Source organism: Mastigoproctus giganteus, chromosome 6 (assembly GCF_048544385.1).
Source record: "Mastigoproctus giganteus isolate SK-2022 chromosome 6, ASM4854438v1, whole genome shotgun sequence".
Classification (NCBI taxonomy): domain Eukaryota; kingdom Metazoa; phylum Arthropoda; class Arachnida; order Uropygi; family Thelyphonidae; genus Mastigoproctus; species Mastigoproctus giganteus.
In genome coordinates, this window is record NC_143580.1 from 52,841,811 (window position 1) to 52,865,306 (window position 23,496).

Genomic DNA, 23,496 nt, shown 5'->3' on the forward strand with positions numbered 1-23,496 from the left:
TTCATATGAACAAATTTTATTTAGATCACCAATATCTTAATTTACAATTTTTTTTAAAAATTTTATTAAAATAACAGAATTACCTTATTTTATGTAAGAATTATTATGTTAAATTCAGAGAGATACTGGTCAAGGAAACATGTCTATTATAAAAATAAATAAAACTGACCTTTTTTTAAATGGAAACAGTTCACTAATTTTTGATAAATGCACAGATCACTGATGAATCATTTGTTTTTAAAATCAAAGCAACAAGGCTATGAAGCAGCACTTTATTCTGTTTGAAAGCTATGTATATTTTTATGGTCAGTTTACTTGCTTTGTTGGATGAAAAACCATATAATCCTTGCCTAAGACCAACTCAGCCACAGTATGAAAAAAGTCCATAAAAACTCCTCCAATCTTGAAGGAATTTGAAGCCAGGCGGTTTTCATACACTAGAAGGATAGCAGTCTTAATCAGTGCTACTGGCAAGAGTCACTGTGGTCTGTATATTAAGATTATAAAACACTAATCTAGAGCATTGGCCTTTTCTATAGTAGACCAATTCACCACTATCATCTATCTTTTCTTCATTTATCTTTCTTTGTATCTCTTTAACTGTCTTTCCAGCGGGCATCTTGAATATTAATCCTTTCCTTTTGTATCTCTTTAACTGTCTTTCCAGCGGGCATCTTGAATATTAATCCTTTCCTTTTGTATCTTCTTTAAAACTACCTTTACAACCATTTTCCAGCTTTTACATTTTGATCCTTCCTTCCTTCCTTCCATTCCCTTTGGTCTCATATTTCCATATAAGATATTTACTGTAATTATGACTTCCATTATCAGGTTTTGTAATGCGGAACCTTTCTTTTGTCGTTTTTTTTTTTTTTTTAACATGAAATGTATCTGGTTCTGATTCTTTCAAAAATTAATCATCCTCAAATATAATGTATATTTCTTGCATACTATAAAAGGTTACTTTATGTGACTATGAAATATAAATGATATATACAGAATTATCTTTATATAAATCAAAAATACTGGTCAGTACTCAATATTTCTTAGTTTACAATCCTTTTCCTTAAAAACAAGACTGCAATGATGAACCAGCAAAATTTTTTTTCAAAAAGAAAATGACGAGTTTATTATGAAGACTTATGAATCCAAGAAAATGAAAGTGTTATTTGTTTATTTACAAAGCAATTCTCACACTCAGCTAAAAGAAGCAGCAAGTGTTGGAAAGGGATTCTGCTTGCTCACCACAAGTTTCTGATGCTGATAAGAGATATACCCTTTAATTTTTCCCTGAAAAGTAAAATAAAATATAATAAATATCTGCTCTGAAAAATAATATGCATAAATGGTAATAACAGTAATAAACTGAGAATGTTATGAAATATAATGATATGGTAAAACTTCAATACAATACTGGTTAATATGAATTGTTAATTTGAAAGCATTACTAGTTCCCATTTCCCAAGAGACATATTCCAGTAAAATGTGCATGCTCAGTTCCAATTTATTCTCAAATATAATGTACTCTACTTGTACATATTAATTGTAGTAGGGATTTGGTATGATTTTTTTTTTTTTTTTTTTGGGTAGTTGTTGGCGCATCGGCTTCTGTGGCCATAATGCACCTCCCAAGGTTTTTGCAGTACTTTGATCCAAGCCCAAGGCAGGATTCGAACCCGCGACCTTTGGGTTGCCAGGTAGGCACTTTACCCATCCGGCTAGCCCGGTCGGCGGATTTGGTATGAAGTTTGCATTATGTAATTCAGGATATATTTCCTACTTGTGAAAAAGAATGATAATCTATATAATTGCTTAATCCAGTCATTTTCCCCTCTGGTAATATTATTTCATTAACCCTTTCTGGAGTGAGTTCACTGAACTCACTCCAGGAAGGGCTAATGAAATAATATTACCAGAGTGGAAATCAAGTAGTAAAACATTTGATTGTGGGCCATGGAAGGCAAGTTTTCTGATCGAGGATAGTTCTGTGGAGTGATTCTCTTCATGGAATTTTGAAAAGTTGTAAAAATGGAAACTTTGTACAGGTTTTAAATATTAATATTTTCTTATTTTGATTTGGATGACTAAAATTAGAGTGAAATTATTGTCAAAAATCAAATCAGAATTTTAAACAACATAATGAAATAAAAAGAAACTTGTTACTACTTTTTTTTTTTTTTTTTAATGAAATAATATCTTCTACCTTATTTATGTATCAATTCATTTCAATTTAGTCAACTTCTGAATTTGACCTCCACAAAGTTTTGGCTTCTGTAAGCCCAAACCAAACAACTATGTTTGACAGACAAAATCTCTTTTTCCTCTGATTTTGAAAGCTATTTTGGTGCTGATCTTTTATGATTTGTGTCTATAATTACTTAGTAAAAAAGATACGAGATTTAACTACACTTGGACAAAGGTTTCACAAAACAGAACCTGTGAGGTGTTCAGAACTTATGAAATCACCACAGAATTGTTCTAAATACCATGGGGAAAAAAAAAAAAAAGGAAAAAGGAAAAAAATCTGGTAAATGCGAACAACCTGTGCATCATGTCACATATACTTCATCAGAAATTTCTAAATGAGGTGCTGTGCAGTCATTCAGCACCTTGATCAAAATCATCACTGATTTACCTCTGGTTAATAGTATCCTAGCTTTATACTACACAAACTATGAATGAATCCCATGAAACTTACGTTACCCATTCGGCAGTAGCTAAAACTTTTCTCTCCCTTTTCTCCTCCTCCGTGCCAAGCTTCGTGTCTCTTTCCTCTATGATTTGTTGAAAATTTTGATTCTGGTAGTTCAACTGTTATATTCATGACTGCTGAAAATCTAAATCTAGATGTGGATGACCATATATTTGTTTCTTACTTTTTTTGTTTGTGTGCTCCTTTGCCTTTGGCTCCAAAGTGTTTTGTTTGGTTTGTATGTAACAATCGTTGTATACCCATGGCAATAAAGATCTTATACAATATACTACTTAATAGCATATGTTGTTATGAATAGAATAATTTCATTATTGAAAATTGGTGACCTTCAAATCAACTACTAGTGTCAGCATCTGAATATACATAAAATCTACTTAATGCTGTAACATTTTAGAGCAAATATAAGCTACAATTCCATTTATTTTATTTAAAGAATGATTTAAGATACAGTCTGTCCTCGTATAGCACGATAGTTGTGTTCCTAGAAACCCTTGTGCAATGCAAAATCTTGCAATATAAACAACAGGCCCTATGGGAAAAGTGGGGTTAGGTGCCGACCACCCAAGATTGAACACACATTTGGAACCAAAACATTACCAAACACAATAAATAATCGGGTAATTTTAATCGTTATAAAATACTAAGTATTTTATAACGATTAAAAACGTAATAAAAAATATAATATATTTTTATTATAATATAATAAATAATAATAAATAAATATTTTTTATTATTTATTATATTATAATAAAGTATTTTTAGTATTTTTTAATACTAAAAAGTATTTTTTATGAATAAAATACGTATTTTATTCGTAAAAAATTTATTATATTAAATAAAATAGTTGTAATAAAATACTTACGTATTTTATAATACGTAAGTATAAATTATAATACGTAAGTTGTAATAAAATGCTTACGTATTTTATTACGACTATTACGTAATAAAATATTGCTAATGCTTTTGCTTCTATCGTAAGCAAACTTGTTTTTTGTTTGATTTTCTAACCAAACAGATGACAGCCGTTCCATCTCTTCCAATTCTTTGTGTCTTAATCTAATGGATTTTAATTACACTTTGAGTTGTTCCCGCTATGAAAGTTGTTTTTATTTTCTCTGCATTCTTTGTAATTCTCGGCGTTGCCTCATTTAGGTCTGTAGCACGTTCAATATCACATGGTCTTTCATTTCGCTCAAAGCGTTTCACAATTTCATATTTTTTTCTCTATCGACAGAGGCGGACTGGCCATAAGCCTTACCCGGGAAATCCCGGTGGGCCGGAGGCCGGTGTGATTTTGGCCATAAACCGTAGTATGAGGCCACCATAAATTTTCCCGGGTAAGAATTTTTGACCCAGTCCGCCTCTGTTTATCGATATTGCTTTTTTTTTTTCTCCCTCTGAATCTCCAGTGTCTTCGCCAGGATGCTTCCTTTTCACACCTTTTAAGTATTTTACTAATTTTTAGGGAATAAAGCGCAATTACAAAACGAGGAGGCACGCTTGATACACATAAACAAAGCTGCGCGGGTATAGCAACTGAATAAACAACACCGTAAAGGCCGAGATACACTATTAACACCCCACATTTTACTAAAGCACATTTCTGGGGGTTACTACCATAAAACAATAAAAACAATTTCCAGTTTCGTTTCTGCTAGTGGAATCTGTTATAAACTGGTAGTAAACTTGATCTAATTGCATTTGCGATTATACCGATAGGATAGCTGGAATTGTGTTGGTTTTTACGTTATTATGGTGAAATGTGTTTCCTCTTCACTGATATAAAACACATAAATACATTTTCAGAATCTTCTTCATTCCTATCGTGTTGCGTTCGGTTGGGGTGATTCCACGTTCAACTGCCATTTCTTGTAAACACAAAGGCGAATCGTGCATATGTGAATTCGGTTCGTGTTATATAAGATATCGTTCCCCTATTTATAAATCGTGTATGATCGAATTTGTGTAATGTAAACACGTGTTATACGAGGACCGACTTTCCAGCTAAATTTGATGTGATTAATCAAAATATACATATATATAATATCATTAAAATATATACCCAAAAACATTTTACTCACTTCATATATGAGATTTGCAAGTATACAGTGAAGCTCATCTAGATCAATATCTTCAATCTATTAACAGAAGTTATAGTATTAGTATTATTATAGTATTATACAAATACTATAATATCTTAGAGCATAAAACACCAAAAGTGGAAAAAATTAATCAAAATAAATAAACAAATATATATATCAAAATATAAATAAGGAGGAATAAGTAAATAAGAAAAGGGAGAGAAAAATAAGGGAAAAGGTTCGGGGACTAGGACCACTGGTAATCTGAAAAACCCAATGACTATGATAAATATTAGTTTAGTGATAAAACTAATAGAGAGAAAAGGAAACAAAAGAGTGAATAATTAAAAGGAAATGGATAAGTCAAAGTAAAAAAAAAAAATTAAAATTGAAAAAAAATACACTAGAAAAGAATATTGTTACATAATTTACAATCTTGGTGTCTCCCTTTTCTTCTTCAAGGTCTCAACCATCAAAATTGTAGGAAAAGAGGACAATATTGTGCCTCTATTTCGGATGCAAAATACATGCATCCGAATCATCAAAATAAAAATAAATAATGAAAATTAAGAGTAATTTTAAATAAAATTTAAATAAATCTGCAATAATAAAGTTAAAGCCAAAACGGATGAATAAAGTGGAGGGAATATGTAGTAATCAGTTGTAATCAGTTTACAGTTGACACTACAGTGGAGCAAATATAACTACAGAAAAAGCATATACAACACATAAAGAACTCACCGCCAAATGCTAATGGTGCAAAAAAGAAAGCAAAACTAGATGGCTAAATATATACAATGCCAACTAGTGACACAACTCAGCACAAATAACAAAGTAACTAATGAACAAAGCAGCAAGGAAAAGTGGTGAAAACTTGGAAGGTGAAAAAGTTGATACAGAAAGAAAATAGTTTCTCAATGTGCATTCAATGGCTCATGAGAAATAAGAGGAAGAATACAGAATAGTAAAAAGTAGAAATGAAGCAAAATACATTTCAAATGGGATTCAAATGGGAAATGCGATTTGCAACCCTGGGCTCAGTAGTCCAGGGTTGCAAATCCCATTTCCTATAGACAGAATTCCCATTTCCTCTTGAACAGTAAGATGTAGTTGGACAAAATGTTATGGAAATTTAATAAGAAATCTGCTTTAAATCAATATGAATTCACAATTTTTTTTTAAAATTGATAATATTAAGAGCTTTATTAAAATGATATTGCAAAATAAGACAAAGGAAAAGAGTTGGCAATGGGTTTAAAGTAAAATTTTTTCATGTTAGAAATAGCAATATTAGCAATCCTAATACATTGAAAAAGGACATAATACATTTGTTTAGAGAGGATTATATTTGAGTAAACACTTTAAGAGATATTGGATAACAGTGAGAAAAATTAATCACCAAAAAATTAAGGGCATCATGTTTATTATGATAATAGCAGTATGCCCATTATTAATACTAACCTTCAGGTCTAAGTAATTGGTATTTTTGTTGCAAAAAGTAGTTTTTTCTAGGATAATGATATCATGTATCATTGCTAACTTGTGTCTCTACTGGTTGGAAATTTCTTTCTCAGAGACATGTAGATAATTTTTGTGTGCTAAAACTGTCCAAATTTTCTTGAAGCTTTTGGCCATCTATATCCCCAGGAACTTAATTTGAAAAAAACAAATTTTTGCAACCAAAAACCAAAATGCCAATTACTTAGACCTGAAGATTACAATTAATAATGGACATACTACTATTAATCTTTACAATAAACATGATGCCTTCAAATCTGAGGTGGTTAATTTTTCTCACTGGTTATCCAATGTCTCTAAAAGTGCTTAATATCATCCTCTTTCAATGTATCAGGATTGCTACCATTTTTAATGATTCCAGTATTGCTATTTCTAACATTAAAAAATTCTACCTTAAACTTGTTGCCAACTCTTTTATTTTGTCTTATTTGCATCACTTTCATAAAGCTCTTAATATTATCAATTTTAAAAAAAAATTGATAGATCATATTAGTTTAATTCAGATCCTTTACTACATTTCCATAACATTTTGTACAATTACATCTTAATTTTAGCAGTTTTTCAGTTAATTTTATTCACCATTTTTCATTTTCTAAGTTTTTAAAATTTGTAAATATCATGCATTGTATGATGTATAGCTATGTATGATGCTTGACTATAAAATGTAAATCCCCATTTTTTGATTTTCACTTATTGTCCCTACTTTCACATGTTCTCCCATCCCTCGCTTTATTTTAAATTCATGATTCATACTGTCAGAAATCTGTTCAGGGTCCTGTCTGTAGGAACAAGATTAGCGAACCTGGACTACCCGAGCCTTATCATCTTGCTACATTCCCTCTACTACTTACTATTCTGTATTCTTCCTCTTATTTCTCGTGAGCCATTGGTTTTACAAATGCATATTGAGAAACTTTTTTTTGCCTTCAGAAAGTTTTCAGCACTTTTCCTTGCTGCTTTGTTCATTAGGCAGCAAGGAAAAGTTATTTTCTCATCTATGCTGAGTTATGTTTATCAAAAATTTAATTTCTCTCTCTTTCCCCCCCCACTACAGGTCACTAGTCTGTGCTTATATGTTTAGCCATCTCCAGCTTTGCTTTCTTTTCGCACTGGCACCGCTAATATTTGGTGGTGAGTTCTTCACCTGTTGTATATGCTTTTCTGTAGTTGTATTTGCATTCTGTGTAGTGTCAACTGTAAGCTGCATGCCTACTACATGATATTTCCCTGCTTTAGTCATTTGTTTTGACTTTAATTTCATTATTGCTGATTTCATTAAGTTTAATCTAAAATTACTCCTAATATTCATCAATTATTTACTTTTATTTTTACCTAACTTTTTGGCATGTATTTTTCATCTGAAACAGAGGTATGATATTGTCATTTTTTCCTACAATCTTGATGGTTGGCGCCTTAAAGAAGACACTAAGGTTGTAAGTTATGTGACAATATCTGTTTCTAGTGTATTCATATCAATTTAAAAATTTTTTTTTTTTTTTTACTTTGACTTATTTCATTTCCTCCTCCCTCTATTGTTTTCTATTTATTCACACTTTTATTTTTCCTTTCTCTCCATTACTTTTATCACTAAACTAATATATATATATATATATATATACAGGTTGTTTCAAAATTATGTATACACACACTTTAAAAATTTATATTTAATGAAACAATATGCACCAATTTAATTTTCTTAAACTCATGTTGTAGCTTAAAAATTGACAATTTTTTTACAATAATTTAATTTTTGTTTTATTTTATTTTGATTATCTTGATTATGAATTTCGTGATCAATGGATAGGTCATTGAGGGAGTGCTTTTGAATACCCTCCAAGGTGGCTAGATCTCACCTCTTTAGATTTTTTTGCTTGGGGGATACTTGAAAAACTGGCTTTACAGTCACAAACAGCAAACACTGGAAGAGTTGTGGATGAAAATTCATCAAGAAGCAGAAAACATTTGACATGATTTGTGCATTTCAGTATGTAGATCTGCTGAAGATAGAGTCTGTTCATGCATTAATGCTGATGGAGGGCATTTTGAGCAATTAAAGTAAAGTTTTATTGTTATAAAAAATTAATGTTTTTTGTCTTTAAAGTATCAAAAAAAAAAATTTATATTTGTATACATTGTTCAGTAAATATAAATTTTTAAAGTGTGTATACATAATTTTGAAACACCCTGCATATATAAAGTTTACATTTTTAAGTTTAAAGTAACATAATATAATATGGAAATAGTGGCGATATAAGTATTTAGCTATAGTATAAAGGCTATATGGCAAATGCACCTAAGTGCATGAGGCAGCAACAAAGGATACAAATGTATATAATCAAAGTTATAATAATTGAGCAAAAGAAAGAACTGACAGATGGAAATGTAAGGAGCACAAAGTGCCAAACTAGTAGGGAAAGAAAGAAAGAGAAGTATTTAGGGGTGGATGACAGGGAAAGAAGACAAGAACCTTAAGTGAAACATTAAATTATAAGAAATTAAAGGTTGAATTACAAAGTCAATTTAATTAGATGGAATGAAGCTACAAAGGAAAAGTAAAAATAAATTATTAATATTGCATCATATGGGTGGGGATTTTGATGAAAGAGAAATCTAAAGACGTGAGAAAGTAATGAAAAGCAATATAATAAAATTTGATGTATGCTATAAATAATTGATATATAAAGCAGGCAATTCTTTGGGAGACTATGCCTGGTTATGTAATAAATTGCATTCCTATGCATGTTATGGAAGAAAAATTTTAAAAAAAGGATACTCTGACAGAATGAAAATAAAATGCAAATAGAATGTATTAATTTTTTTTAAAAACTTTTTTTTTAATAGGGAGTGTAAAAGCAGCAAATTCTTCCATAAAGATAGGGAGGGTAGTCCCAATGTAGTGTTCGTGACAAAATTATCGTAACATTAAACAAACAAGTAGTACAATAAAATAAAATTTAATACAATTAAAATAATAACAAGTCAATGTATGCAGTAATAAGTGGATTTGATGGGAAATTAAAAATGAATAAGGTGAATCTAATAGAAAGGCAGGTTGGTAAATTAGAACAGACTTTGGATGTGATATAGCTAAAAAAGATGAATTGAAGATGAAGTATAAGAAAGAATAACGATTAAAATGTAAAGAAAAATGGAATGTAAGGAGGAACAGAAGTAAGTAAAGGCAAATGGTATTGGAAAAGGGAAAAAGTGTGGTAAAGGAGAGTAAAGCAATGCATAAAAAAGGAGCTGAAGATAGCATAGAGAAAATGATAGTAATAGCTCCACATTGCCCTCATGTTACACTAATAGCTCAGTGGATGAAAAAACGAAGCATAGAAAGCAAAGAAAGCAAAAAAGAAAAGTATTAATAGAATTTTGGAATGCTCGGGCAAGGATCATAATTTCACGATCTCTTAGAAAGGGCCCTGCCAAAGAAAGCATTAATAGAAAAAGATGTTAATACCATATGCCTATAAGAAAGCACTGTAAAGGTTGTTATGAGGGAAATATAAAAATTTTTTAAAAACTGAGTACATATTACATCAGTAAAGGTAGAAATACTAACTGTTGGAACTATATAAGAAAAGTATAGTGATGAAAAGCAAGTTAAAGCCAAGTAAAATAAACCTAAGTAGAAAAAGATCAAAATAATGGAAGGAAGCTGTAAACAGATTGAAAGATGAGAGTAATTTTTTTTTTTTTTTTTTTTATGTGAACCCCAAACACGAGAGGTATTAGAACCTATAGTACTTAGTACCGTGCTTGGGTTGGAGGTTGAGAAGACGAAAGAAGATATTTGTTGACATTGGACTTGAACTTCTGTAGATTGTAATTTTCAGGAAATACGTATGAAGGAAGGTTGTTCCAGAAAACGGCAGTTGAATGAATAAATGAGGAAGTTGAAAAGTTGGTTCTGTGGGTTTGAAGTTGGACAGTAAATGGATGTTGGCTGGTGGCGGCACGTGTTCGGACTGTTCTGAAAGAGAGAGCGGGAATTATAGAAGCTAATTCAGAAGAACAGTGCCCATGGAAGTATTTGTAGAAGAGGCATGCAGCAGAAACAGTGCGTCTATGAGACAGTGAGTGGAGAGACTCTGTTAGAGATGAATCATTAATTAACCTAACTGCCCTCTTCTGAATGGAATCAAGAAGCCTGAGAGAGGATTTGGGGGGCACCACCCCAGATGTGGGAACAATATTCCATGGAAGGGCGGATTTGCGATTTATACAGAGTGAGCAGCTGTTTGGAAGAAAAGTAACGCAGAGAGCAAAAGAGAAAACCAAGTTTTTTAGATGCAGAGGAAGCAATATTTGTAATGTGCTTGTGCCAAGAGAGATTAGAAGTCAGGGTAATCCCCAAAAGAGATATATCCTTTTGCCTAGAAATTGGAGTGTCACTAAAGATAAGCATAGGAGCAGAAGAATCCTTTTTGCGAGATATAAGACAAGACTGAGTTTTAGAAGGGTTGAAATCAACTAAGTTGTCTTTGCCCCACTGGAGAATTACCTGAAGATCGGCATTTAAGGAATTGGTAGCAGATTTTCGAGAAGTTGAAGCTGATTGAGCAGGACAAGGTTTCTCAAAATGGAAAGTTGAATGCAATGTGCTATCATCGGCAAAACTATGGATAGGATTTCCAGTCAATGGAAGAAGGTCATTGATATACAAGAGGAAAAGAGTGGGGGAAAGAACTGAACCTTGGGGGACACCGGCATTAGTGGAGAAGTTAGAAGACAGAGAGCCATCAACCATCACCCTCAAGTGAGCGATCAGAGAGAAAACTGGATAACCAATTACTAAAAACAGTTGGTAAACCATAAGATGGAAGCTTGTTTAGAAGACCTTTATGCCAAACACGATCAAAAGCCTTTGAGATGTCAAGAGCAACTACTTGTGTTTCACCGAACATTTCCATTGAATTAGTCCATAAATGGGTAACATAAGCCAGAATATCACCAGTAGATCGACACTGATGGAATCCATACTGGTGATTGTTGATCAGACGGAAGGTTTCTAGGTAGTTTAAGAGTTGGCGGTTAATTAATTGATTTCTCCATTACTTTAGAAAGAGTAGAAGTAATTGCAATGGGACGATAATTGGATGGGAGGGATTTTCACCCTTTTTAGGAACTGGCTGGATATGAGCAAATTTCCAAGCAAAAGGAAAAACACCTTTCGAATAAGAAAGTGAAAAAAGGCGGCAAAGAATAGGAGTAAGTTCAGGAGCACAGGTTTTGAGAACAAGTGGAGAAATACCATCAGGACCTGGAGCTTTCTTAGCATCGAGATTCATCAAAATCCTTCTGATATCCTTTTGACAGAAGACCACAGGAGGCATTGAATGGAGTGTGTTGGGAATAGTGGGAGGTGTTTTACCAAGATCATTAATACATGAGCTGGAAGAAAAATGGGATGCTAGCAGGTCAGCTTTATCCTTGGCTGAAGTGACAACAGAACCATCTGGTTTGGACAGAGGTGGGAGCAGAGATGGGCAAAAGTTGCGGCCAATAGCTTTGGCAAGAGACCAGAATGCTCGGCTACCATTAGGGCAAGAAGCAAGTTTTCTACTCTTAGCCTGATCAAACTCTAGTTTGGACTGATTAATAACTGCTTTACAATTGTCGCGAGCTTTGGTGTAGGCAGAAAATGAAACTGAAGAATTATAAAACAAGCCAATTACGATATGCAACATTCTTCTCTTGGACAGCCTTAGCACATTTATTGGAAAACCAAGGTTTAGATAAAGGACGAGATTTTAAAGTGGAGTGTGGGATAAAGGATTCCATTCCTGCAAGAATAATTTCACTGACACGATCTGAGCAAACGTTGACATCAGAACTTTTGAAACAGTAATCCGACCAAGGAAAAGAAGAAAAGAAGTCTCGCAGGTCATCCCATTTTGCATTCTTGTAATGCCAAACAACACGAGGTTGGGAATAGCCATGAGATAAAGGTTCCATTGGAGAAGAGACAATCACCAAGTTGTGATCTGAAGTGCCTAAAGGAGCTCTCACTTTGACCGTGTACTTAGAAGTGTTGTTTGTGAGAAAAAGATCAAGCGTATTGGCTGTATGATTAGGATTGTCCGGTATTCTTGTAGGTAAATGAACAATCTGTGCTAGGTCATTAGTAATTGCAAAAGCCTCAGCATCTCGACCTGCTGGGTCGGTGTGACTAGAAAACGGAAGCCAGCTGGGGTTGTGAACATTAAAATCACCAAGGAAAATTACCTCACTGTTAGGAGAGTTGGACTGGAGAAAGTCAAGTTGCAACGATTGGAAGTCAAAGAGCTCCAAGTGATTAGTCGAGTTGGGAGAACGGTAGAGACAACAGATGAATTTGACACAACGAGGTAGAGAGATTTTAAGCCAGAGAAGATTCCAAATTGCCAAGTCTCTGACAGGGAATATCAGAACAGACATATGCACAAGTACCACCTTTGAGGCGAAAGGAATCATACAGTGAATAATTTGGGCATCTGAGATGAGCAGTAGTTGAATCAACCGATAACTGAGATTCTGTCAGAAAAAGTACATGAGATTTGGCAGACTGCAAGTGGAAATGGACATTGTTGAGATTAGAATTGAGACCACGTATATTTGTGAAATGAATTAGGATGTCCTTGGGAGGTTTAGATCTTTTCGCAGATAAGCTTGCTCTATTAGTTTGACAATTCATGGTGTATTCAATAGTAAGAAAAAGTGGGTGGGACATGCTGTATGAAGTAATGAAATTTTTGGATATGGCATACATGTGGTAAGAATATACCCAGATCCTTGACATAACATGGCCTCGACAATGCTCCCCGCATACACACTACTCGGACTCCCTCCAGTCACTATCTGGCAGAGTAGAGGTAGCAAGATTATACACTAGCTGATCCGGAAGCCTCCTAGAGAGTTACCAATAGGTCCGGTCCGGTGTACTAACTAGCGGCCGGCCTGCGAAAACCGTTTTCTCGAAATGTAAGGAATATTGGATCTCGCCACGACGTTCATCATAACCTCAAAAGTCATCAATCATACTGCATGATGGAAGAGATAGGGAAGGGTTGACCGGAACTTAGCTCTAGAGACTAACCATAGGTTCCACCACTTCAAGCCTCCAATAAGCAAAGTGGTGGTATTTCACCGGTTGATGAGAATCATCTTCCACCTAATACTGCCTGGTAACATAGAGGGGCGGCGTTCCTCCATGTGGTGTGGGCACCACACCTCGACCCCTGCTTACGTTGGTTCACACCTGGGTGGTCACCCACCATGTACTTGTGCATGGGGGTTATACCCAGGATTACTAACAGTCCCACCATTGTGAAGGTGCAAGCAGAAGATTTGGCTGTCACAGACCGTCCAGACTTCGCCGAAATTGGGTCCACTTGACTTGAGTGTCACCCGAATATCAGTTCCATCAGCGTTTTAGACTCCCAGGTAGCAAGTACAGCTTGTCTGGCATATCTGAGAGAATGTCTGTGACAACCTCAAGGACCAATGATAATACAAGGACCAATGGTAAAATAAATATGCAAAAGTTATAATAAAGTAAAGATGAGAGGGGCATAGAAGTATTTAAACTGGAAAAAACATTGGGACAGGGAAAACATTTAGTAACCACAGAAAAGTGGAGTGGTTCACAATATGCTTTCACCATCAAGGCAATTTACAAAAACGACAATTATGAGGCCACTCAAGACCCTGTACCATCTCCTCATGCCATTAAAACATAGGTGCATAATTTTGAAGAAAGTGATTCTGCTCTCAGAAAGGAGCCTCCAGGTGGAATAAGCACCTGTAGACTAGAAAACATCACGGCTCTCAGGACCACTCTCATACAGAGTCCAAACTGTCCTGCATGTCAGTATGCGCTTCACTGATCTTATCTGATAGGAGTGTACAATGAATATTGCACTAGGACTTAAAATTTCCATCCTTACAAGGTACGGGTACTGCAAGAATTAAAACCTTGCAATTTTCTTACCTGTAAAAATTTTTGTTAAGAATTCAAAGGATTGTGATGAAGGCATATTCACAACTATGGATATCTGATGAAACTCACTTTCATCTAAATGGTTTTGTACAAAAAAACTTTTGTTATTGGTTGGAAGGAATACTTGCCAACCCTACCAGCAACCCAACATGAACTGGGTAACATTGGTGTGCAATTTTATCTCATGGCATTATTGGCCCATATTTTTTTAAAGATGATAATGGAATGGTAAAAACTATGACATTGGGCCATTATGCTAATATGACTGCAACCTTTTTTACTTGAAATAGCTACTGTTTCCTCAAGTTAATGAGACCAGTTGGTTTCAACACAATGTCTCACACTGTCACAATTCCAATGGATGTCATGACTGTTTTTTTTATAATCATATAATCTCCAAGAATGATGACGTTTCTTGGCCTCAATGGTCTCCACACTGGTCGCCATTTCAACTTTTTTTTTTTTTTTTTTTTTTAATGGAGGAACTTAAAAAGCAAGGTCCACAAAATACTGAAGAGCTGAAAGAAAGAATATTTGAAGAAATTGTCTGAATTCTTTTGGAGGTGCTACACCATGTCATAGGAAACATGCATGGAAGATTAGAAGAATACCCGAAAATCCTTGAGGAAGATTAGAAGAATACCTGCATGATCTCTGGTCAAGCAGGTATTCTTCTTCTAATCTTCTTCAAGGATATCTTTAAAAAAAAAAAAAAAGCATAGCATGCTACACACTTTAAGATAGCATATTTGTAATCGGGCAAATACAAAAAACTGCCTGTTTCCCTGCCTCACCCTGTACTTAAATCAAATTGACCAGTTATAGAAGTTTTGAAAATAGATGTGGTTAATTTGGAACAAACTGACAGACTCTATATAAGACCATAAATTTTCTTTTTTTCTCCACTTTGTTAAAATCGTTTGCATACTACTATGGAATATAACTGCCACCCACCCCCAAGCTGATGAGCTGCAATGGAATGCTCAATAGAAAATGAAAGTACAAAATGAACACACAAATTATCACAAAAGACCACTGGAAAAAAAAAAAAAAAAAAACCCCTCATTCCTTATTATTCATATGTTCATACTGAGCTAATCAAATAATAACTATAGGTTACAAAAAAAAAAAATGTTTAAAAATACTAACCTTTAAAAACCTCAGGGCTGCATGATATGATTGAATTGGAATCTGATGGGTCTTCAACAGCAAATATCTACAATCAAAAATAATTCATTTAATATTAGTAGAACTTTTGTACAATTATTGAAACAATGATAGTAAATTTTATAGTTATGACTTAAGGTATTGTTGGTATAATCATATATTGAAATATAGCAAAAGCTTAATAGTTCAGTACCTACTGCTCTTGAACCGTTTATCACATAAGTCATATAAAGGTGAAATGGAATTAATGTAGTTTAACTTTAATTCTATTTCAACTTCTTTATACGAATTATGTGATAAATGGTTCAAGAGGTAGGTACTGAACTATTAAGCTTTTGCTCTAGTTCAATATATGAAACAATGATTTAATTAAAAGTAATCAATTTCTTACTATTACTGTTCAGATTAAAAATATTTTTTTTAGAGGTTTATAAAAAAAATGAGAAATGAAAAAGTATCAAAATGTACACTTTGTGCTTACACTTTTTTAAACAGATTACGATATGCAATAGTTTTCAGCTTCTCCAGTATTAAATAAATTCCACATCTGATAAAAAATGCCTCATTAGCTGCCATTGCCTCACTGAATCTTAGGAGATTACCTTGCCTATTTAAAAAGAATATGCAGGGTACAATTATGAATTAATTCAAAATCACATACACCATTAATAAATATGGGAAAAAATTAAGACTTTTTCTTCAAAAAAATTTCAGCCTTTATTTTTTTAAAAAAAGCAACTAGACATCATGTAGAAGTACACTTCCTATACATTTAATTTAGAAATTTACATTAGTTATTATGATTTAAAACTTGTGTTTTAGATTAACTTTAAACCATTCTACTGGAGTAAAATATACATTACACTTTGGAAGTAAACATGGATGTACCTGGGACAGATATGTTAAAATGTTTATTTTTACTTAGCCTTCTACCTAAGACACAATAAAACCAAACACCACAGTTACTTCCAAAGATCTGCAGTAACTGGCTGATTGTGTTAGAAGTCAGTTTAATGTGCGGCATGTAAGTTTATGTTTATACCTTTGTATAAACAGCTACACTAATCAAACACAGAATAAAGTATATATATATAAATTATAAGTTTAGTGGTAAGACAAATGAGAAAAACATAGAGAGAGAAATAGAAGAGTGAAGAAAAATAGAAAGATAATAAAGAGTGAGCATAATTATTTTAGATACAGCAAGGAGGAAAAAAAATTATATAATACAAAATGAAATAATACTAAGGAAAAAGATATTTCCACGATTACAAGATATTAATGTCAGAACTTTCATTCTGACGTTAATTTCCACTATGCTTTAATTTTCTTAATGCCTTAACTAATTCCAAATTATTTATATCTTACAGTTTTTTTTTTTTTTTTTAACATAAACCATGATGGCATGTATTTTATAATCAAAACAGAGACAAAGGTTTGACAGTCACCTTTACTTGTAATCTTGATGATTGGTTCTTGAAAAGTAACACCAAGGTTGCACATTATGTGGAATATCTTTTTGCATAATATTATTTCATTTTGTATTATATAATTTTTTTTTCTTCTTGCTATGTCTAAACAAATTGTGCTCACTCTTTATTACCATTTTATTTCTCTTCACTCTTCTATTTCTCCGTTCTTCCCATTGATCTTATCACTCAACTAATATTCACTGTGGTTGTGTGGCGCCTCCATAGCCAGATGGGAAGGAGTAGCAGTGTGTAGCACACGCTTCTTGATTAAACCGGGGTTCGAGCCCGTCACCACCAAATATGGAGGATTCGGAAAGGTCAGGGAATGACCACCGCATATCCCGGAGCAATATGGCCTTAGTTGCTAATGCTCCTAAAAACCAAATAACAAACAATAACAAACTGTGGTTGTTGGGTTTCTCTGATTATCAGTAACCCTAGTCCATGTAAATTTATTCTTTCTTTTCTCTCCCTCTTTTTTATATGTATATATATATATATTTATACTTTATTTTAATTATATATATATATATACACTCAGTGATCACTGAATTATGACCACCTCATCCATAATGGACTACGCTGCATAGCTTACAGTATAAAAAAACAAACAGCTTCCTATGCAAGAGCAGTGGTAATTTGAACCTAGTCGTGCAAGTCAAAATGATACAGTAGTAGTTACGGAATATAGTAAAGATATCACAGAGTTTCAAAAGAGCACAATTGCGGGAGCTCTTGTGTTGGGTGCTTCCATATCAGAAATGGCATGTCTTGTCAGTTGCTCATGGCCCACTGTGGTTAAGGTATACAAAGAATGGTGTAGAATGGGTCAAACCACATCCCACCAACAGAACTGTAAAGGATTAAGCAAAGTGGGTGTTCATAGTAATCGAAGAGTGCAGCACATTATGTGCAACAGCTGACATTGCAATACAATATGGGAAATGCAAGCACAATATCCCAAATGACAATGCGTAGCACACTTGGATGTATGGGGTTCCACAGCAGTCAACCCAAGAGATACCCTCTCCTCACCACTGATCACTGTCAACAGTGACTGCTGTAGTGTAAACAACATGCTGGTTGGACACTGGAGAACTGGAAATGAGTGTGCCAGTTGGGTAAGTCGAAATACCTGATGCAACATGCCGATGGATGCATTCGTGTGCAAGTCCATGGACCTATCTATCATGTCTACTATCCAGGCAAGTGGCAGTGGTTGCTTAATATGGATCATATTTTTCTGGCAAGCACTAGGACCCCTGTTGCATCTGGACTAATGTTCCACTGGTGAGGTCTACTGACAGCTCTTAGGAGACCATGTGCACCAGGATCTTCCAAGAAAATAATGTGCCATATCACTGAGCCTGCACTGTACATGAGTGGTTTAAGGAACATAGTGAAGGTATCACCAATCTTGATTGGCCTCCAAATTTGCCTGACCTCAATCCAAAGCTTAATACTTTGCTATGAGCAGAGAAGCAAGAATGCAATATCAATTCATGGCCCTCTTCTGCAGAGTACTATTACTAATGAAAAATATATTAGCCTGGAAATGAAAACTATTACTATCAGACAAAATTTATTTTAAATTAAAAGCAACTTACTATTTAGACTTACTACAAACAAATCTGTTATGCAGAATCAAAAATTGATTAAGTAAGAGCCTGTTAAATATTAAGGTACACTGGAATAAATTCGTGGAACTGTAATACTTTGATTAGCAGAAAAGGATTAGTCAGGAGATGCTGGAATACTACATCAGCATTTAATTTAAAGGTTAAAAAAGAGATACTTACCTAAACAGATATGGGATGCTGGCATTGGAACTGACCACAAAGGATGAGAAGAGTGCAACCCGTTTTTATATATGGACAAATCTTGGTCAGTTGTACAGACTGAACAAATAGGAAACCTTGACTATTGATAGCCAGAGTACAGGAAAGAAAAGGAATTTTTTGGAAACAAGGTTATGACTTATCTAGGACACACAGCTTGAAAGAAAAATGTGATGAAGATTAAAGGATTATACGATTAGTACCTAGGGTACGTTTACAATGGACTCTAGGGTATCTGACCAATCGCAGTGATCCAAGGAATACATTAATATCCCATGGGAATCCAATCTGTTTTGGCTAGGTGACCAAAACAGATAAAATGCTAAAGGTTGTGGGTCGCGTGGATTGTCAAGGCAAGCAGGTTGCTGGCTGCAAGACCAGTTCCTTACCATTAATTATGCAATTTTTGAAACAGGGTTTCATTTTTGTTATCTACATTTGTATTTATCTTTTTTTTCACATTCAATAATTAAATTCAAAAACCATCAATTATTTACAATAACATTCACATTCCTATTATATGGCTATAATACCATTTCTGAATTCTGAAGAAGATACACAAAACATGAGAAAGCAATATAGAAAAATTAAACAATATTATTTAAAACAGATATTTTCGAAAATAAATATGAAAACTATATTTTGCAACAAACTAGTTTTAAACTCGGGGAGTGTATAATACTTGAACACTGCCTGGATGGCTGCAGACTGCCCAATGTGAAGGGGTGGGCTGCAGGTTGGATAATACTGTAACAACCTAAAGAATATTAACTCTTCAGCTAAACAGGTGGTACAGAAATGGTATGAACTGAATGAAATTAAATTAAGATATAGTTAATTAAGATTAACTAAAATTAACCTGATTTCCAGATTATAGTGGAAATGAAACTTTGCTATTTTTTTGGAAAATGAGAAAAGTTAATCTTTAGAGAGGACAATACGGACCTGTGGTGTAACTTTACAGATTAAATAAAGGATATGAAGTACAAATGTAAGAAACTAACTTTAAGATAAGGTGTTGTGGTCTTCTTGCAACCCGAGTACCTTGTTGCTAGGATGCAGTGGATTCACTTTGAAATTGTAGTTTTTTCTTTACTTTCTCCATGACTTCCTCACTAAACATGTAAAATATTTGGACGAAGTGGGTTCTTTGATTTCTGTTGGTTGTTGCTGCTCTGAAACATTGAACAAAAAAATGTTTCTGAATAGGAAGGGACTATTGAGAGGATTAATGGGTTGTGAAATTAACACGAACCTCTGCAAGAAAGTGCTGTGGTGTCTGATCTTTTGATTCTGCTATACTTGGTATCTTTCTTATGTTCTTCAATTCTTTTGTATAATCTTCTGTAAGTCTCCTATGTAGGTGAAATTTTATGAGCACTAAAGGTAGTATATTGGGCTTCTGGAGTTACATAGGTTAGGTTCCTTTTTAACAGAAGTTGTTTTAAAGGTACTGATCCTATGAAGAAGATCTACCTACATACTACACTTTTTTTTTTTTTTTTTTGTCCTTGCCTTTTCCCATTATTATATGGGGTCAGCTTTTTTATTGTTTTGGCATGCAATTTTTACGGCTGGATGCCCTTCCTGACGCCAACCTTCACCCTTTATTCGGGCTGAGCATATGCGGTGGTCATTCCCTGACCTTCCGCATCCTCCGTATTTGGTGGTCACAGGCTCAAACCCCGGTCTAATCAAGAAGTGTGTGCTATGCACTACTGCTCCTGCCCACCTGGCTATGGAGGCGCCACCTACATACTAGACTACTGAGCCAAAAACACTATCGAGACAAAAGCCCAGGCTTTTGCTGCATGAACCAAAAAAATAAAATATATAAAATAAAATAATATAAAAATAAATAACATAAAACTGCCTATGTGATTCTCTACTCACATAGGTTGTTGTTGTTGTTATTTGGTTTTTAGGAGCATTAGCAGCTAAGGCCATATTGCTCCGGGATATGCGGTGGTCATTCCCTGATCTTTCCGCATCCTCCGTATTTGGTGGTGACGGGCTGGAACCCCGGTCTAATCAAGAAGCGTGTGCTACGCACTGCTGCTCCTTCCCACCTGGCTATGGAGGCGCCTCTCACATAGGTATCTATCACACTGATCTATGAATTTCCCTCAGATGTCAGCCTCAATCACCAATGGAAGCAACTTAATCCAGTAATTAACAACTTTCTGGCTAAAAGAAAACTTCATATACAAAAAGGGTCCCAAAATTTTTTCTTAGAATATTCAGCACAGATCTCAAAGAATGCATATATAATCACCTTTTCCTGTTCCTCATTATGATTAAAATGTAGCATTCTGAGCAAAAAATGTCTTGCCGATTATTTGTTCAGTATTCTTTTAGCAACAGTTTCTTATTACATCTATACATAAGTATAGTAATAAAATAAATTTTTGAAATTTCATTTCTTTCCACTGTCCTAACGAATGAAAAATTTCAGGAGAATTTTCAATTATGCTAATAGCATAAATGCTTGTCTCTTCAACTACTAATTTTGCAGCTTCTTCTGTAAACAGTTTCATCAGATGAAACATTTTCAGAACCTTCAACATCAGATTCACAATTTTCATATACTTCTGATGATGTCAAATGATAAAAGACTTTAGCAGGAATAAAACTGCAACTTGCCCAATATGCCTTCAATTATTTACACATTGCTCTGCAGTAATGCTTTAGAGGCACACATTATGTTCACAGTTTACTGACAAAAAACTCCCATTTCTGAAATCCAATATTTGCAATTGATGGTTTATTTGAAAGCCAACAAGTGACAGCATCTACCACCTATCTCTAAAGTTTTATTATCGCAACATTACATGATCACTGTATACCATAAGAAACTGTAACAAACATATCTTGGCAGATTGGACAATTTATGAGGAAAGCATAAAAACAGATATGAAAAGTAAAAAAATAAAATTAATAAACAACTAATAAAAATAATTAATAAAAATCAATAATTAATCATGCCTTTAACATTAGAAAAATCATAGAATGTCTTAAAATTAAAATTAAGCTTTTGCTATTGAAACTTAGTTCATGCCTTTAATAAAACCAGTAAGCTTGAATGTTATTTTTGGAACATTTTAGAGTACTTAGGTACTGGCAGAAGATACAAAATATGTTTCAACAGGTGTGAGGGTTTTTCATGCTAGTAAAGTCAATAAAGAATTTTCAATATGCGTATAAAAAAGTTGCAGATAAAGGAACCACTAGGTGGCAGTGTTCACAGTGTACTGATGTAGGATTTACTTAAAGATATAATTACCAACAGGGGTAAAGAGAAGGGTTTTTGCTTCTGTAAAGGTGACTGCAGTGGTCTCAGACAGTTTTTAAATTCTATAGAGTGGGACCAACTGATGGTGTCACCAATAGCAAATTCTAAGTGGGAGGCATTCAAGGAACTAATCTTGGAAGATACTAGGCTTTTCATACCGATTTAGAAATATTGTTTAAGGTTTAGGCCTAAATGGATGTCATATGAACTAATGACTCGTAGCAGAGAAGAAAAATGCACGGGATGCATATAAATGATCAGGTGGCACAGAAGCCTATGGCAGATATAAGCTAGTCTGTAATCAACTCACAAAGGAGGTTAGGCAAGAGAAGGCAGATTACAAGAAATCTTTGGCAAAGGATGGTAAGAAAATAAGCAAGGATTTCTTTCCTTATATAAACTCTAGAAGGAAATCAGATTGGTCCACTTGATATCGATGGCTCAACTGTTGATGATGATCCTGCTCAGATAGCTGATAATCTGAATGAATATTTTGCATCTACATTCACACATGAGAAGTTATTAAAGGAGGAAAATGCCAAAAGCTTATTAAACTGTAACAGGGTGCTTAATGATTTTGTAATAACTGAGAGCAAAGTGAATGAGAAATTGCTGAAGTTAAACATGAGAAAGGCACCCGGGCTGGATGGGATCAATCCAGTTATATTAAAGGACGTGGCAAAGGAAGTAAGCAAATCCTTAGCCATAATTATGAGAGCATCCTTGGACTCAGGGTAAGTCCCCATGGACTGGAAATGTGCAAATGTATCCCCAATTCACAAAGGAGGATCAAAGGGTGACAAGTAATTACAGGTCAGTTGGTTTAACTTCTGTTCCGAGAAAAATAATGGAGTCACTGGTTAAAGATGCATTGCAGAATCATTTGGACAAGACTACAGAAATAATTCAGACATAGCATGGGTTTGTTAAGGGAAAGTCTTGTCTGACAATTCTGATTGAATACTATGACGTGGTTACAAAGGAACTGGATGCAAAAAATAATTTGAGCGAAAAAATAAAAATAATTTGAGTATGGTATTAAGGGTAAGTGGCTACAATGGATAAAAGGGTGGTTGAGTGGGAGAAGACAAAGTGGTAATCAATGGACGCTGCTCTTCATGTACTAATGTTATTAGTGGAGTCCCCCAGGGTTTGGTGTTGGGCCAACTGTTGTTTTGTATATTTATCAATGATATTGATGAAGGTATATCAGGCTTAATGTCGAAGTTTGCAGATGATACAAAGGTTGGCAGGGTTGTTCATGACAGTAATGGTAGTGTGCTACTGCAACAGGATCTAGAAAATTTGGGCAGATGGGCTGAGAAGCGGCTTGTTTGTTTGTTTGGGAATTTTTTTAGGCATATGGGCATCTATGGCCATAGTGCACAGCCTGAGAAGTAGCAACTGAAGTTTTACATTGATAAATGCAAA

General features: G+C 34.2%; 1 protein-coding gene across 1 annotated transcript in view; it reads right to left on the reverse strand.

Annotated features, from left to right (window-relative positions):
* Window positions 1-1,197: 1,197 nt before the first annotated feature.
* Window positions 1,198-23,496, reverse strand: part of PCID2 (PCI domain-containing protein 2) — a 138,400-nt gene continuing 116,101 nt past the window's right edge. Inside the window, exons 13-16 of the mRNA XM_090375136.1 lie at window positions 15,945-16,070; window positions 15,446-15,512; window positions 4,795-4,851; window positions 1,198-1,290 (exon numbers count right to left, since the gene is read on the reverse strand). Coding sequence (XP_090231262.1) covers window positions 1,198-1,290; window positions 4,795-4,851; window positions 15,446-15,512; window positions 15,945-16,070 — 343 coding nt within the window. The remainder of the gene's footprint in view (window positions 1,291-4,794; window positions 4,852-15,445; window positions 15,513-15,944; window positions 16,071-23,496) is intronic.